Below are 17,984 nucleotides of genomic sequence, written 5' to 3'. Positions count from 1 at the left end.
AAAGGTGCTAAGCATCACTGTTTCTGTAAATTAGCATTAAGCAGCAAGTGTGAGGTTTGAATGCAAACAACGGGGATTAAAATATGCTGAAATTTGCACGTCGTTTGACTTTTGTTCTCTGTGCTTTAAAAATTCTGACTTTAAAATGTGTTTAACGATATGGTACTCGTGCATTCCAGTCCCAAACAAGCAATGGGAAAAGGTGAACTACTTCCTGTATCACAGGGCAGCTTTAATGTGATTTTCAGCTCTAATTAGAGTTAAGTCACTTAGTGAGTTGTAATGATGTTTGGCTCACGGAGAAGCAGACGCCGTCCATCAGCCAAATGAAATATTAAAGTGACCTACCGCTGGATTGAGTGCGTGTGTATGTGTGTATTTATATTTGTAGTTTTGTCAAGAGACCCCCATAGCACACTGTGTGTCCATCATGACCACATACAGTACAGTAAACACAAACGCGCACACACATTTATGACCTACATTTACTACACACACAAACAACAGGGTGTCAGGAGGGGCAGGGCAGCAAATATGCATGCGTGTGTTTGTGTGTAAGCGTGTTTGTTGGGGGGTGGTGAAACTCTGCAGGTGCACTGGGCCATAAATCTAATGCAAAATTAGTGTTATCTTCCTACCAAATAATTCATGAGCCCGCATCTGAAATGATCGCAGAATGACTCGGCTTGTCGTCCCCTCTGTCTTTGTCACTCCTCCCCCATGAACGATGATTTATTTAAGATGTCACATGGAGCAGAAACTAGTAAATAAGAACAGCTACAACTGACAATTCTCTGGTTTGATCCCAAATGACCGTTAGGCATGATTCGAGTCATGGAGGGCATAGGAAAGGAAGAAGCAGCATCTTGATTTACAGTAAAAAGAAGGTTCACTATTTTTCAGTTTAAGGCTTTATGTACTAGGACGTAATTAAAAAGTCATCTAAACCTGGGTGGATCTTGGAATTAGGCAAATACAAATTCACACTAACCATAAAATGTGACAAAAGGCAGAAACACAGTGGGGAAATCTAAGTACACCTTTATAGGAATTGAGAGGTAGCAACCACGCTCTGCTATCCAAACGTGCTTGATTTGAGAGGGATCCAAACAGGTAAGACATCAGTAATTATCTCAGAGACGCAATTGTTGCTGCCCATCAAGGGAAGGGTTATAAGGCTGTTTCCACACAATCATCCTACAGTGAGAAAAAGTTATTCACTGTGGGAAAACATTCAAGGCAGCTTCCAATCTTTCCAAGAGTGAATATCCCAGCAATTGCCCCCAAGTACAAATGTGCCCAACAGCTACATTTCAGACTTTACAGGCATCAGTTAGCATGTTAAATATCAAAGTTAATGAAAGTACAATTAGAAAATGATTGAACAAAAATAACTTGTTTGGAGGGGTTTAGATAAATAAATAAATATTTTTTTTTATTTATATAGCACCTTTCAAGACAGAATCACAAAGTGCTGCACATAAGATTACAAGTCATAAAAAGATTTAAAATGAGAAAATAAAACAGGTAAAAAATGAACCAAAAGCAGTTTTAAAAAGGTAAGTTTTGAGTTGTTTTTTAAAAGCAGCTACTGAGTCCACAGTTCTTAATGCTTGGGGGAGAGAGTTCCACAGTCTCTGGGCCACAGTGGCAAAAGCTCTGTCACCCTTAGTCCTCCTCTTAGTATTTTTTATAGCAAGTAAGCTAGGAGAAAGCCTCATCTCTCCAAAAAGAACATGGCAGCATGGTTTATTTTAGACTGCAAGAACTCTGGAACAATGTCCTGTGGACAGACCACACCAAAGTGGAGAACGTCTTTGTAAACCTAACTGTTCAAGAGTCTAATATGAGGTCATCTGTCTGACTGTAAAAGCTAAACTGGATCAAACACAGCAGCAACTCGACAGAATGGCTGAAAAAAAAGGAAAAGAATCAAGGTTGTAGTGGACCAGACCTTACCCTGACTGAAGGGCTGTGTTCGAACCTTAAGAGAGCTGTCCATGAGCAAATCCTGGAAACCCTCAATGAACTGAACAGTGCTGTAAAGAAGAGTGGGCCAAAAATGATCCGAGAGACTGATAAAGTCACACTGGAAACAATTATTTCAACTTATTGCTGCTAAAGGTGTTTCTACAAGCTACTGCATCTTGAGGTGTACTTTTTACAAACCTATATGTAGTCCTGTGAGAACTTTCTTCTTCATTTTGACTTAGTTTTTGTCAAATGAATAAATGGCACAGTGCAATATACCATGTGTCGTTGCTCATCTGAGGTTGTATTTGCCTAATTTAAAGCCCCGGTAAGGTCTACATATTTTTTATCTCCTGATTTTTTAAATCTTAGAGTTGACAGATGGTGTACTTTGTTTTTACCATGACTGCATATTTATTTTTACTGCAGTTTGAGTTTAAAACACTATTCAAACAAAGGGTGTCTTCTGTAACGATTTTGCTGTCAATAGTCTTAACGAAAGGCTATTTGGGGCTTTGAGCTTCTAGCTGTTTTTCTAAGATGACCACATTAGAGATAACAGCTCTCACTGAGATGACTGAGAACCATTTGTAGAAAGAAACTGAGTGCTTAAAGCAGACTGAAGCCTGAGCTTTTAGCTTATAGGGCTACAGTACATACAGTATGCCTCATTAGTTGAATGTTTGATACAAGCATCCACAATTTGAACAGAAAAGTGGTCAAAATCATAATAGGTCTGCTTTAAAAAGCACAAGGGCTGTAATTCAGGGCCTATGTGGCTTGGAACAAGAAGAAGAAGATTAAATATGAACCATATCAAGTCTAATACATGCCTTTTTATAGAAATTGTGATGTAATAACTGCAATTTTGCTCCCATTTATTTGGGCAACAAGGTGGCTTGCAAAACGTAAAAGCAGCGTCAAGCACATTACTGATGTGGCTTTTCTCTGCACCCACAACAGCTTTCAATCAAAAGAGGTCAACAAAACAGTGATTTAGCATTAAGATCTTTGAAAGTGGATCTTTTCTCCTCCACCAAGAGTGGCAATGACTGTGTGTGTGGGTGATGACAAAGTCGCCTTTTAAATAAAAACAGGTAGCATTACTGTGGCAGAATATCTTGTTCCCTCAGGAAGGAACCCTCAGGAAGCACAACCATAAAAAACATTACCAGTCATCAATTAATTTGATGAGCGCTGGAGTAGAGGCAGCTGACAGATACTATGAAATGTCCTCCAGCTCCATTGACTTTATGTCGTGAAACATCAAGTGAATCGTACCATTATTTTCCTTTTACCTGATACTTCCAGAGGGAAATAGCGAGAAGACTTGGCTTCACTTTTAGTTCACTGGCCGGAGCCCAGTTGACTGTGTTTACTTTATTATAGGTCAGTGTGTGCACACCCACTAACTATAGCCAGGGCCTCAGCATATAAAACCCTAAATAATATGTCTACATTTAGAGAAATCATCGGGTGTCGCTGTGGAATGCAACACCATTGTGGTAAAACATTTTCACAAAAGAGCAAACAACCACTGGAGAAAGCCAGAAAAGGGACAACGTCTTTGTGTTATGATACAATGTGATTGGCACGTGTATTTTTTTGTGGCCGTATTATATATGGATCACCTATAATGGTTATCATGCAGCAAATACTTCAACATCCACTGTGGGCAAAGATGTTTTTGTGCAATTATGTTGTTGTTGTTGTTTTTTTCTTGTTAAGAAATGGTAAAATAGAATCAGTGAAATGATTAATTCCATCTTCTTGCTTTTCTTGCATTGCATCAGGCCCTTTTAATTAATTAATATAGCAGAATGAAAAGTGCTTTTGTAGTTATTACCAATACAGTGGAACCCCGACTTACGAATACCCCATTTAATGAAAAATTCAAGTTACGAAGGCACTTAATGGCAATATTTCTGCCCGTGTTACGGCAAAATGCCTGCGTAACGAAATCCGCTGGCTCTGATTGGCTGAGCCCAGAATGCCCACAAATGCCTTCCGAATCATGTGACAAACCCTTGGCTTTCGTACTTGCGCTTCGCTGTATGCATGCATGCGTATGCTTTCTTCAGCCTCCACCTCCTCCTCCACCAAGAACTTCGTCTCCAGCCAGCATCGCCTCACTCAAAAGCCGCGATGGGTGCCATATTTCGATTTACGAAAGACCCTCGGGAATGCATTAATTACGTAAGTCGGGGTTCCACTGTACTTATTGTTGAGGTTATTAGAAACACCTCTGCTTATATTGATGTGACAAGTCAAAATATCAGCAGTTAAAAGGGTTTATTATAACATCCCCGTTCTCTGTACTCACATACAAATCTGTCCCACAGTCCTGGATTTTTACCTGAAGTTCTATTAGAGACATTAACCATGTTAAAGCAAACTTTGCGTGAGATAGAGTGGCATAAAGCTGGCATTCAGAAGAAAAGCTGTTTTTTAATGTACTGGCAAAAATGATAAACAAAAGCTGTGTCCCAATTCCTAGGCCGCATCCTTCAGAGGCCGCATTTGAAGGCCAATTACGTCACAGCCAGGCGACAAAGGCTGTCCCAATTCAAAGTTTTTGAATTGAAAAGTCCCAAAATTCAGTTTCCAACAATGGCGGCAGCTACTTAGTTTTAATATTATTCTTTCTGGGTCACAAAATAAACTTTTAAGTTATTTTCAGGTGAGAATGTGGCTGTGTCAACTCCAGATATCTGCTTGGTTTATCAAGACATCACATAATTGCAAAAGTGCTCCGACGTTTTTGGAGACGTCTGTTACCCACCAGTTCAACAGCTAAACGGGAGGTCAAGGCTCACTAGAGCCGGCGAGAACACCCAACTTCTAGCATATTGTTTTCAGACCCCCCACAGTCCTTCACTACTCAGGTTAAACATGATATATAATTACTTGGGTAACTTAAAAATGTTGTTATTTGGCTTTTTTCAGTGTTTTATTTGTTCCTCAGTATATTGGTTTGGCTGAGATTTAAGTTATAGTTTTCACACAGCTGAATAAACATCAAACAGAAAACTGGTTAAACAGAAGTGTGAGATGGTCAAGAATTGACTCCAATGTCATGTTATATTTAGGGGAGCAAGGAGCAGACGGTTGAGTTTATTAAACTCCACCGAGACAGCTGGTGATGCAAATTTGAAGGCTAGACCGTCCCATTTCACAGCCTCGCACTTCCGGGCTTCTCGGTTTTCGAAGGACCGACCCCACGTAGACCGTGAAGACTGGGTCCTCTGAAGGATGCGGCCTAGGAATTGGGACACAGCTATATAGACGGCATTGTCATATTTCAGTATATGTCAGGGAGTTAAATGGGTTCCATAGAAACAATGACTCTTATCCAGTGATGCTCAACTAATGGCAAACTTCTGGCTTCAGTAACCATGTGACCACGCCATGAGAATAAAGGCATTTTACTGTTACATTGATTTCATTTAAAGTCTATTTACAATCATGCAAAAGACAGTGGTTTCACTTGCCATGCACCAAAATTCAGCAGACTGCAGAACCATCTTTAGCAGCAATAAGTTGAAGTACATGGAATGGCCCACTCTTCCTTACAAAATTGCTTCAGCTTACTGAAGTTTGCAGGCATTTTTCCCCCATTTTGGTTAACCTTTAGATGTTGGAGAGCTGGCCTCACATTTAGCTCTTGAAGACTTTGGTATACAGAGGAGTTCATGGACAGCTCAATGACTGCGGAGTGGCCCAGGTCCTATAGCTGTAAAACAAGCCCAAATCATCACCCCTCCATCCCTGTGCGTGACATTTTCTATGAGGTGTTTGTGCACTATTGTGACCAGACATCTCCACTTTGATCCCATCTCTCCAGAGGACATCATTCCAGAAATATTGTGGTTGACTTCAGATGCAACTTTGCAAACCTAATCCAAGCTGCTATGAACTTTTTGAAGAGAAGAGACTTTCTCCTGGAAGTGTATCCAATTGTGCTGTCATAAACTTTAACATTTAACATGCTAACTGAGGCCTGTAGCATCTGAGATGTATCTCTTGCATTTTTTTTTCAGCATGGTACACTCTGACCTTAGGGTGAATTTGGTGGTAGCCCACTCCTATGGCACCTGAATAGTCCCAAAATGTTTGCTTTTTCAGACGTGGTCCCAGCTTTGATGATTACTTAATTAAGTATATTTGATTAGCAGCAGCTGGCTATTACTTACCGCCTTAAATGAAGCAGAAACATATTTAGTTTTTTACACCAGTCCTGTGAAAACTTTGTTTGTTTGTTTGTTTTTTTACTACATACAGATGTTGTGTAAGTTAAACACAAAGCCATAGCTAGGAAACAATTCGCTTAGAGAAAGAACCTGCCATGAGGTTCAAATAGGTTCAGTGCACTCAAATGAAACAACAGGCTATAGATGCCATGTGTAGTTGGATGGCTTTAAAACTTTTGTAACTTGTTTTAATCTTTCTGCTGAGCTAAGCTAACAGAGTGCTGGACTCCTACAGTAGCTTCATATTTCCTCCACTATAGCCTATGTTTAGGGTCCTTTGCATAGTCTGAGGTTTTATTGGCAGGAATTTTGAAACTTGATAAAGAGTTGGATAACCTTAAACAAGCGTTAGATCAAGGGTTTGAATCAAATAGAACTGGGTCCACAAAAGCAGATATTAGCTGTGACATTAGTTTAACTTATCTCATCGGATCCATTTGGGGAATTTAGACATACTAAAGCCCAAAACTCCACACAATCTACTATAAACAATGACACCCCCCCCCCCCCCCCCAAAAAAAAAAAAAAAAAAAAAAAAAGATCTCTTCTACTCAGTGGTATAAACTTACCCCAAATTAGGGGGTCATCTGGCCTAGTGGTCCAAAGTTAAAAGGAGCGTTACCCATTCATTTACCCACACAGCCTTTTCTAAACACTGGTCTAAATAAATTGGATATGAAGTCTGGATGCTAAGCAGGCATCATATGATCTTTGTTTCGTTCTGGCAAACGAAATTTGACAAAAAACACAGTCGATAGCAAAGCTCCCCTGATAACCTAAACACACTGGCACGCAAGGACACACACACACATATTCGCACATGTCTCAGTGGATCATATTTGCCAGCAAATCCATATGATTGTAACATAAACACAGTGATGCACAAAGAGGGAGGTCTGGGCCTTGTAGGCACCTGAGTGTTTGCAGACATGAAGGTGCGCGTTTGTGTGTTTTCTTTCGCCCAATCCCCTCGTGTGTCAGAAAGTGATTTCATCCCGCTCCATACAAGCTGCTTTTGTCGAGCCATCGCATCTTACTCACCACCTCCCCACCCCGAGCACATTTAGAAGAACAGATGAATAAATGGACGAGGGGGGAAAAAAACAGTAGACTAAAACCACAGTGGAACTCAGCGATGGTCAGCCAGGCCCACCACGCCTCAGCAAATGTTTGTCCAAACCTGTTATTTCTGGCATTGTACTGTCTCAAAGAGATCATTTTATTCTCTGAGAGGAATGCAGCAGCTATAAATAGTCTGGAGATGAAGGAGGGGAAATCAGAGATTTGTAGAGTAATTACAGAGTCAGAGTTGAACCCTTCTGTTACGGCTCATTTTTCATCAACCTCTGTCTCCACGACTGTCTGACTGAGTGACCGACTGAGGTAAAAACGGGCCCTTTTTTCAATGGGAATGCAAGTCTGACCTGATATTTGACCTCCATTTTTATTTCTTCCATGCCTGTTATTTACTCTCTACCTCTTGTTTGTCACAAAACCAAGAGTGGATAGATTTGAATCTCTGTGAGGCACAACTGATTTTATTTTGGAACACTCACCTCAGTATTTTTAGTCTGAAATAAACAAACAGAAAATGCTGCTTTTTGTCATTTTCATATCAATACGTTTGATGACAAATAAGCTACCTCCAAACCTTATATTCCAGATTAAAACCAGCCCTCTTCCTCTGCATTTGGCAAAGCCTGCACCCCTCCAGCGCGAGGCTCATTTTGGGCCAAATTACTCACTCCGATGTAAGACAGATGACACAACGAATATTGCATTTGAACGTCAAGTCAGCAGTTTGTGTCTGATTCAGACTCATCTGAGGTCATTTTTGTTTAATTTAAGTCAATTGAAGGTTGAAATGATCGCAAAACATATATACATCACATAGACATACACATGGCATGCAAATAACTCATGTTCAGTCCAGCAGTGCAATATAACGTCCCAATCTAACTGAGTATATATATATATATATATATATATATATATATATATATATATATATATATATATATATATATATATATATATATATGTATATATATATATATATATATATAGATAGATAGATAGATAGATAGATAGATAGATAGATAGATGTGGGTATGTATGTGTATATATGTATATATATTTATTTATGTTATTCAAGTCCTTTTTTGGAACCCTGTGTTGGAGAATTGTCCTAATTTGTTGGCCTGATGACAATAAAAAGTCTTGAATCTTGAAACGCAGTGATAGAAAGGCTTCTGACGCACAACATTCCCTAGCAATGACAGGGTGGGGGGAAAATAATGTATAACATGGAAAATTTATATTAAGAGGAAATGAAGGTAGTCAATACAAAGCGACAAACTAAAACAGTCAAAGAATAAAACCTTCACTCTCCTTTGTTTCCAGAGAAAACTCAAGCAGCCAGGCGAGTTGCCCTGACAGCACTTGTGTCTTAAATGATCTTTGTGGAGTATAAAAGGACTTTTAGCTCGTAAATTGCTGTAATTATCAAACATGCCCTTCTCATTTTGCACAGTCAGACTTCGTTGGCAAATTCACCCTGGCAATTAAGGAAAGCTGGAAATGAATGACAAGTAATGGTGTGGCCCACATTACTCAGATGAGGGCAAGCAATCCAGAGACAGAAGGGTGTAATGGTGGGAAATGTGCAACACAGACTGAGAAGAATTACACACTGAGTGGATTATAAACTGTGTTTGCACATTTATTCATAATAATATGGATGTGTTCAAGGCAAATCCTGTTCCTGCTTGTGTGTTTTTCATTCACTATTAGTATTACTAGGTATGGATTGGTTGCTCCCCCCTCCCCCACACCACCACCACCCTCCAGCTCTTGAAGACTTTGTGCAGTGTTCAGTGTCACTTTGTTGTGGTCCCAGGGAGGAGCATAAAAAGGTGGTTGTGGGGGCACGAGATGCAAATGATGGCGTTTCAGAACACTTTGCAGCCAATCATAGACAAATTATGGCTCCGTGAGGATTTTGCTCAACATCTGAAGTGGCTCCTGAAGGATCAGGAGAGGAAAGAAATGTGGAAATGTGGAAAAGTCATTCTTTGAGGAACATAATATTAAAACACATTAAAACAAAACAAAACAAAAACGATTTTTAAGTGGAAATATAAGCGGTGTGTGTTTAATCAGCATACAGGGATTCAGTCAGTGATGAGATATTTGTGAACTTTGTAGACAGATTTCTTTGACAATATTTCACATTTAACAAAATTTTCACTTTCATAGTTCAAATAGAAAGAAAAGAAAAGAACATGCTTGGTTCCGATGCGCCCTGGGTCTCTGTGACTACCTGTGCCTTTTTTAGCAACAGAGAAATGGCGCCTCTATGTGGCCACGGTTTAGTACTGTACTTTTTAATACAACAAACGTGGACTGAAGTAGGACAGCAAAATTGTTCCATGCCCATATTTTTATTTATTTATTTTAAATCAGGAAAGGATTCAGCAGTTAAGCACATTCTAGGTTTAAAATGAGCACATTTCCCCACCCAAAACCCAACAGGTCATTGTGGCTATTCTTTCTCTATAAAAGGCGAGAAAGAAGCCGGGAAAGGATTTATTTTATTATTATGAAAATTATATTGTCTGGAATTATTAAGACGTAAAAGAAAAATTAAAACTTGTATTAACGTCTCTTTTTTAAAAAAAATTAAATTATATGACTTGTAGGGAAAAAACGACATAAATACCCAATTTAACTTTGAGAAAACATGTTATTATTGTAGTTAAAATAAGAGCGTACACTAGAGGTGGGCGTATCATTATCATTAAATATCGATACCAGTGTCGATATTGGTACTAGATTTGACTGATAGTAGCACAACAGGATGTGGGTTTCTATCTAAGTTCAGTATGTAGCCCACTGAATTCTGTTAATGCTTTTTTTCTTAACCTTTTTGTGTTGACTGTTTCAAAATACATGAAAATTTGATACCTTGAAATTTTGAGTTATTAAGTGTTTTTTTTTAGATAATATCCCACAATGTTGACTTAAGACAAAAATAAATAAATTATTAAATAAATAAAAATAATCTGTGGTGAAAACACGCCTTTATACATAGTTTAATGGGAGACAATAAAAAAATTAATAATAGTAATAAAAATAAAATAAAATAGTAATAAAAATGTTACGTATTCACCTTTACTTTTCCTTTGCTTTCCGAGATACACAAACCAACTGATGAGGTCATAGTTCGTGTGAGTGGTGAAGGCTAATCTAACCTAACGGTCGGAGGTGAGCAATGAAGCCGTGTAACAACCATTAGCCAAATCGTGAATAGGCCACCGTTAATCAGAGCAGTAACGTGCATTTATCTTTTTAGCTTCAGAATAATATGGCTATGGAAGCGGAGAGCCAAAAGGTGAGTGCACTGTCAAGTTTGCCCTTGCCGCTTTGCGAGCAATTATTTTAGCTAACAGCTAACGGAGCTAAGGTAAGTAAGTAATGCTGGGTTATGTTATGTTATGCGATATAAACTTTATCACAGTTAGTTTTCGATACTTTTGAGCTACTTTATTTCCAATAAATTGTTGGTTATAATCTTAGTTTATGTGAAAAATACATTAAGAAAAATGCTAATTAACTTGGAATTAACTTGTGCAATATATATAACTTGGCAACATGCTAGCTAAATAGGTTAGTTCAAAGTAGCTAAGACGTTAACTACACTTTAATGGGGCACGCTGTTTACACGAATTAAACCATTTTACCTGAGAAATATTAATGCTCGTTGAAGATAATTTTAAAAAGTTTGTGTTGTTTGAGTAACTTATTTTTCTTCTTAATTTGCACACAATCCTTTAAACTATAGGGAAATACTGAACAGCCCAGAGGCTGTTTCTTGTGTATAAAGGTTGAAGGTACATCTACTTTTGGTTTAAGAACCTGCTGTTAAATTATTTATTTTGTTAGTTTTGATTAAGTGTTAAGTTTTAGAGCAGAATTTCCTTGTGAACATGGCTACATTCATTTTACCAGTCACGTTGTGTAAATAGAAGTGGGATTTATAATCTCTGGCCACTTTAAGTAAAGCTAGTTACCTACTCCTTAAGACACATATGTAATCAGCCAATCACAGAGCAAGTAAGTGACTCAAAGTCACGTGACCAAGTAATCCTGCTGCTGCACCTCTTGGTCTCAGTATGTCAGAAACTGCTAATCTTCTGGGATTTTTCCACAAAACCATGTTTAGGATTTAGAGAAAATGGTCTGGAAAAGATAAAATATTCTGTGAGGGGGAATCTCTGAGTGAAAATGCCTTCTTGAGGTGAGGGGCCATAGGAGAATGAGCAGACTGCTTTGAGCCGAGAGAAGGCAACAGTAACTCAAATAAACACTCGTTATAAGCAAAGTATACAGAAGATCAGCTCTGAAGGAGCACCACTTTGAGCCTTAAAGCAGATGAGGTTCAGAAGCAGAAGACCACACACGGTGACACTCTTGTCTGCTGAGAACAGGAAGCTGAGGTTGCAGTGTGCAGGGGCTCAAGAAAACTAGAAAACCTTTGCCTGGGCTGAGGACTGTCCCGATGTCTGCTGCAGCATTTGAACAGTAGAGTCAGAATTTTGGTGTAAACAATGTGAAAGCATGGATCTAGCCTGCTGTGTATCAACATAACCATCAGGGATATTTTCTCTTGACACTTCAGGTCCCTTAGTACCAGGTGAGCATTGTTTAAACACCACAGCCTGCCTGACTTAATACTATAATGATCTCCACACTCACCAGATCTCAATCTAAAAGAGCATCTTTGGGATGTTGTGGAATGAGAGAATCACATCATGGATGTGTGTGACGCTGTCATGTCAATATGGACCATAACCTCTGAGGAGTGTTTCCAGCACTTTGTCAAATCTGTGCCATGAATGCAAAAAGGGGCCCAACCCAGTACTGGCAAGGTGTACCTAATAAATTGTCCAGTAAGTGTAGCACTTAAGTTTTAATACTCTTAATCTTGACTACTTTCTGGGAAAGAAATTAAAAAATTAGGCCAACCTCATTACGTGTAGAGTTTCTTACTGGCCCAGAGTAAGACCAGTACACGCTGTCTTTGGGCCTGAGTGAACAGAGATATGTATTTTCCACTTTACATTTGCACAATAATGTACACATAAATACAGAAATTTTGGTAGGAGAAATAAAATAATTGCTCTTGGCTTGAAAGCTCGACATGAAACTTTTCATTCCAACAACTTGTTCACACAAAATTATATTTGGTGGGTTTTTTTCCCAGAGCGGGGGCAGTTCCTCCCCAAGTGATGTGCTACTTCCAGATGATTATGCTGACAGCCTGACAGACCACAGCACCACCTTTGGCAATGTGATCCCTAACAGGATTTTTGTTGGGGGACTTGACTACAGGGTGAGAGCTGCTGAAATAATGTAGAACAAATGATTCAGACCATGATTTAAAATCTCTTTTGCAATGATGAACCAAACTAATGTGTTTCAAGGTTAATGAGCGTGACCTGCGACACATTTTTTCTCAACACGGCACAGTGAAAGAGGTGAAGATTGTCTTAGATCATTCAGGAGTGTCGAGGGGGTGAGTTCATTGTCTTTTTCCTCTCATACACAGAGTGCGACTGAATGATAAAGTATGCACAGCTGATTTTCTCAGCTTTGACTTTAAGAGTTATAAGCGTTATTTACACATTTACTGTCACAGTAAAACACGCTCTGCCTTTTGTCTTTTAACAGATATGGGTTTGTTACATTTGAAACCCAAGAAGATGCTCTGAAAATCATCAACAATGTAAGTAGTTTAGTGTCTTGCTTTGGAATATTTCATGCATATAATCATGCAAGCAATCTGACTAGATTGATATCTGTACGTTTGTTTATGTGCTGTTACAGACTAATGGAGTCACTTTCAAAGACAAGAAACTCAGTGTTGGTCCGGCTTTTCGAAAGCATCAACCTTCAAGTCAAAGTAGGTTGACGGTCCAGTAGTGCAGGTGTTTGAACATGTAGATTAATTGTTATCAGCATTCTAAAATAATTGTGATAACTGGAGTACTAAATTTCAGCCTCATGGTCCAGCTTTTACATGCACATTTCTTGTGATGGCTAAAGACACCAGATCATGGTTCTGTGGTTTCATTCTTTTCTCAGCAAAGAGCACCTCTACAGTCAGCCTTGAACCTGCCATGTCTCAGCAAACATCCTATGGGACCTTCTACCTGACCACATCCACAGGTTCTCCCTACACTTACCATAATGGAGTTGCCTACTTCCACTGCTCCAACATAAATACTCCTTCCTACCAGTGGCTTGTAAGTGCTCATATAACACCCATTTAACACTTTCAGTACTATGCAGAAGGCTTGATTTTATGCTCAGTTTGCCTCAGCAGGTAGTAGTTTGTGGTGTGGGTGTAGCTCCCTCTAGTGGACAAACTAAGCAATGCAAAACTAACAACATAATAACATACACCACCACCACCCTAATCAGCTGTTATAAATGCCAATTTGGTTTTAACCAGTTTATCCAAGGGAGCTGGTCTAATAAGAGCTCATGCATTTGTGGTGTCTTTTCTAAAAGAGACAAATTTATACCCACAAAGACCAAACTTGAATCTCCAGATATAGTTGCAGTAACGCAGATTAATCAGAAGCTCTTTTCTAACTTTAAATATTCGCATGATTGATGACTTTCTTCCAGCCGCCATCTTCGCCAATGGTCCCCCATGCTTATCAGCCTGTGTATGAGCAACTATCCAGTCACCACTACCAGGTCAGCTCAGCCTTTCAGGGATCCAATCATTTCTCCCATTGGTGCCATTTAACACCAGCAAGTTATTTAACAGCAAACTTTCTTTCTGCCTACTCTCACTCCAGTGCATGCCAAACCAGTATCAGTGGAATACACCCCAGGTAGGCAAAATGCAGCTTGACTTTAGCTTCAGTTCAGGAGCGTTTGGCCAGTTTTGACCTGTTCTTGATGTCTGTTCTCCAGTGGCAGATGCCATCCTATGCAGTCTTGTACCCCCAGCAGTCACAATATGTTTACCTGCCTGCTGATGGAGTTTCTGTTCAGCCACCTGTGTTGTTCATGGAGGACTCCACAGTGGAGGTGCAGATTCATCAAGGAAGACCAAAATGTTGCACATTTATTTAACTGTATCTATTCCCTTGAGTATGTTTTATTTTGTTAGATAAGACATGATACATGACTGTAAAATGCCTTCGATCTTTCTGCTATATTTGTAGCTTGTGTGCAAAATCCGCAGTGTAATTTTGAATGAAGTAACGTACCATATTATAATTCTGTCATGGCTATTGAGGAAACATGCTGTTCAGGAGGCACTTATCTGTCCTTTTCTTCTACGCTTGCAGTTTCTTGAGCCAACAGTGCAGCATGTTTACCCAATGTATCCTCAGAGAGCAGAAGAAATGGCACCTGCTGTTCTGCAGCATGACCCTGGAAAGGTAAGAAATGGATATCCCTCCTGTAAGCCAGCTCATAAATAAAAGGTCCTCATAGCGTCTGTGCTCTCGTTGACATCATAAAGAGCCAAGAGGCAAAAAAAAACCCTGCACAACCAGTATTTAGACCAGTCTGAAGCCTTAGCATCTGGTTCAGAGGGTTTAACTTGTATACTAACATGATTATTTTAAACTTTGGCCATGTTTAATGTGAACATCCATCATTACAGTAAAGTATATATGACAGTAAGTAAAGAAAATAATAATAGGTCTCTGTCTGAGTAGGGGAGGGCTCAGGTGCAGGTGATAAACAAGAGTGTTGTTATAGCTAGCACTCTTATTTATCACCAGATTTCTTTCTCTGCATGATGTTTCTTGGATGGTCCCAAGTTATAAAGATGCCAAAGTAAGAGTACAGGTTAGAAGGATGGAGTCTAAATGAGGAAATTATTTTCTTGCACACCCAGTGTCAGACTGTACCACTGCTTCTCCTCTGACTCTGTCACGGTTAGTGTAATAGTGCTCACTGAGTCATAGTGTGTTATTTTTATTTTTTTTCCTCCCTCTGCAGAATCTGAAGTTTTCACCCTCGTGGTTCCATCACAAGCCAAGACACCGCCGCCACATCCACCACAAGGAATACCACCATCTGCCAGAATCAACAGAGCCTCCAGACACCTCCATGTTTCACACTCCCCAAATGTCAAATGTAGGCTAAATCCACCGAGGGCTTTACAAGAGAAACGAGTTACACATCTAATTTTAGTCACGTCCTTTTTGCCCTATGGGTAGCTGATAAACCTCAGCCTTACAACATAATAAAGGTAAGCTTTCATCTAGTTGTGCAGTCAGATGACTGAGATTTACTGTTACAGTGGGGTTCTTTTCTTACGCTATATTGTTTGTTGTTTTTTTTTTTGTTTTTTTAAATTTAGGCACAAATAGTAGCTGTGGTGAAGTATCCCAGTAACAAGTATTTACTTTAGTGTGAAAACACATAAGTATTTATAGCATATCTTGACTTGATCAAAATAAAAGCTGAAGATGTTCATTTGCAGTAATAAGTTGTACCCTCAGGATTACAGTCATTACAGTCCAGTCATGTCCTTCATGGACTGAAATTTGGACTTCAACTTAAATATGAATTATATCAAATCTAACAGTCAATTTTATAGTAATTTGTTCAATTCCAGCTATTTGTGCTTAGTCATTTAAAATAGACAAATTAGTTTTTATACATTTAAAATTGTCTGTGTGGTTTTATGACGTTGCTGATCGTCTTTGTTCATTTTCTTTGCTTTTGTTCTGTATTTTGCTTGAGGTTTTCAAGCTTAAAGCAAACTGTAAAACTGAGAAATAATAAAAAATAATAGCTCTGTAATCTCACATGACCACCAAAGCTTGTGTTGTTCTCACATAATTTTAAGTTCTTCAGTGGTAATAAATGTTTCCTTTGGTGTAGTCACCATGTTGTTTCCATTTGTAGGCAGCGATTCTGAAGTGGTGCCTGAAAGGATGGAAAATGGGAATATTTAACAGTTTAAAATAGCAGCATGTTTTAAATGTGCAGATTTAAAGTAAATGGGTCAAAAAATCAAGTAAAGCCAGACTGATTTATCGGTAGATTAATGTTATTGGCTTGTAATCGCTATTTGCATATGTATCTGTGTCAGGATTTAGAATAGCCAATAAGTGAAAATGATAAAAGTAAAGAAGAGATGGGGAAAAACACCCTTCAACTGTGTTATCATTGCTGACATTGCACAGTTTGTCCACAAGAGGGCACTCTGTAACTTCCCTGTTTGCCACAAACAAAACAACCAGTTGCTCCAAGCAGTCAGGCAAAGTGTACTTAAAGTGTAAATAAACAACTACACATAACAAATGTGGGGCATGTTTTTTATATTTTAAGAAGCAAGAAGAAAAAATATCAGATAAAGTTTCAGATTATCTGTTCTTAAAAATCCTTTATTAGTCAGGTCTGTGATTTGAAATGTACAATATCAAATTAAAATGTTTTAAAGTTGTAGATGACGTAATATTAATTTTCCATTTCTAAAGCAATGATCACAGTGCAAAGAATTTGTGCCTTTTAGAGCAAATCTTTCAAATTGAGTGTGTAACACAGGATTTGCATTATGAATATGAAATCTGCATACATCAGTTTAGCACAGATGGGATGAATATAGTTTTTTAAATGCTCGGAATGATTTGTAAACTCTAGACATTATATGTGTGGCCACCGTATGGGATAATTGGAGCTGAATAATGGAGCAGTCTGGCACTGATGAATCAGGGATTTTATGTGTATGAATGGGATAAAGGCCTTGGCAGAGTGGCAAAGCCAACAAAATGCCAGCTTATTAGAATAACAAGAGATGGAGTCTCGTGACCTTAGGTTGAAGTTTTAAAAAAGAAAAAGATGTGTGTCTATGCATAAGTAGCATTATACTGTTTTTATGTCACTTTCAGAGTTTTTCCAGTTTTCAAGATCTGCTTTACCTGCTGTAAAACTGAAAGTAAGCTTTCATATATGTGTAATACACATATTACAACACATTAAAATAGATTCTGTGACCCAAAAGTGGCAAACAGCATCATATTTAAGGTCTCCTGTTCAAGCTTAGTGTAAGGGAGCAAACTACACTACACAGTCTCCCAGCCTAATAATCAATAATTATTATTTTTTAACTGCTTCATACTTTATAATGTCACTTTTAGGCCTTACATGGACAATAGTGAAATTGGCATACTGAAGCTTTGGCTTGGATTTCCCTCCATTATATAGATAAATAAATAAATGTAAACAAACTGTTGTCAATACTGTGTATCATGTGTATATACAATGCTGTAATCTTTATTAATAATATCAACTGACAAATAATATGGATGAATAACAGCTTTACATGAAACAAATGTCAAATGTCAATAGAAAATACAGGCAGTAATGTAAATTTCTGCTTTACTGAAGTTTTATTTCTAAAGCTGCCCCAACACGAACCATTTCATGGAAACAGAGTGGGACCCATACCATAAAAATGTTAGGATTTGGATTTAGTGTTTCTGTTATCATCACGTACAGGCATGCGTTATCATAGGCCCTAAATGGGGGTGTACACGGCAGCGCTTACTTTGCGAAGCCTCCATTCAAAAACCCACAGTAAACATCAGCAAACCTAAAAATTTAATAATTAATTCAACAACAGTGTAGCCTGTTTCCATACTAAACACTATACTTAGGCACTGTAGCAATGCTGATGTCAATACAAACACAAATACTGATGTTCACAATTTCAGTAGAGGC

The 17,984-nt window shown here is 38.5% G+C and overlaps 1 protein-coding gene across 3 annotated transcripts; it reads left to right on the top strand.

The window, feature by feature from the left end:
- Positions 1-10,426: 10,426 nt before the first annotated feature.
- Positions 10,427-16,066, top strand: LOC102797610 (protein boule-like). 3 transcript variants are annotated; one of them, XM_006807105.2, is made up of 11 exons: positions 10,427-10,614; positions 12,487-12,615; positions 12,707-12,798; positions 12,954-13,008; positions 13,110-13,185; positions 13,368-13,528; positions 13,917-13,988; positions 14,093-14,128; positions 14,211-14,327; positions 14,591-14,683; positions 15,252-16,066. In XM_006807105.2, the coding sequence occupies exons 1-11, from the start codon at positions 10,588-10,590 to the stop codon at positions 15,396-15,398; spliced, it is 1,005 nt and encodes a 334-aa protein (XP_006807168.2). In that variant the 5' UTR covers positions 10,427-10,587; the 3' UTR covers positions 15,399-16,066. The 3 variants fall into 3 exon arrangements, with proteins under 3 accessions (XP_006807168.2, XP_006807169.2, XP_006807167.2); XM_006807104.3 differs by lacking the exon at positions 10,427-10,614 and adding an exon at positions 12,022-12,172; XM_006807106.2 differs by lacking the exons at positions 10,427-10,614; positions 14,211-14,327 and adding an exon at positions 12,016-12,172.
- Positions 16,067-17,984: the final 1,918 nt, after the last annotated feature.

Source organism: Neolamprologus brichardi, chromosome 23 (assembly GCF_056152115.1).
Source record: "Neolamprologus brichardi isolate AB-2024 chromosome 23, ASM5615211v1, whole genome shotgun sequence".
NCBI classification, from domain to species: Eukaryota; Metazoa; Chordata; class Actinopteri; order Cichliformes; family Cichlidae; genus Neolamprologus; species Neolamprologus brichardi.
This window is presented reverse-complemented; position numbering and strand designations above follow the sequence as displayed.

What these genes read in the sequence shown, in the direction of transcription:
- LOC102797610 (XM_006807104.3), top strand. Translation starts at nt 12,119, where the DNA reads ATGCAAAAAGGGGCCCAACCCAGTACTGGCAAGGTGTACCTAATAAAT. An exon ending in CATTCAGGAGTGTCGAGGGG is followed by an intron (nt 12,799 to 12,953) that starts GTGAGTTCATTG and finishes GTCTTTTAACAG; the next exon opens with ATATGGGTTTGTTACATTTG. An exon ending in ATCAGTGGAATACACCCCAG is followed by an intron (nt 14,129 to 14,210) that starts GTAGGCAAAATG and finishes TCTGTTCTCCAG; the next exon opens with TGGCAGATGCCATCCTATGC.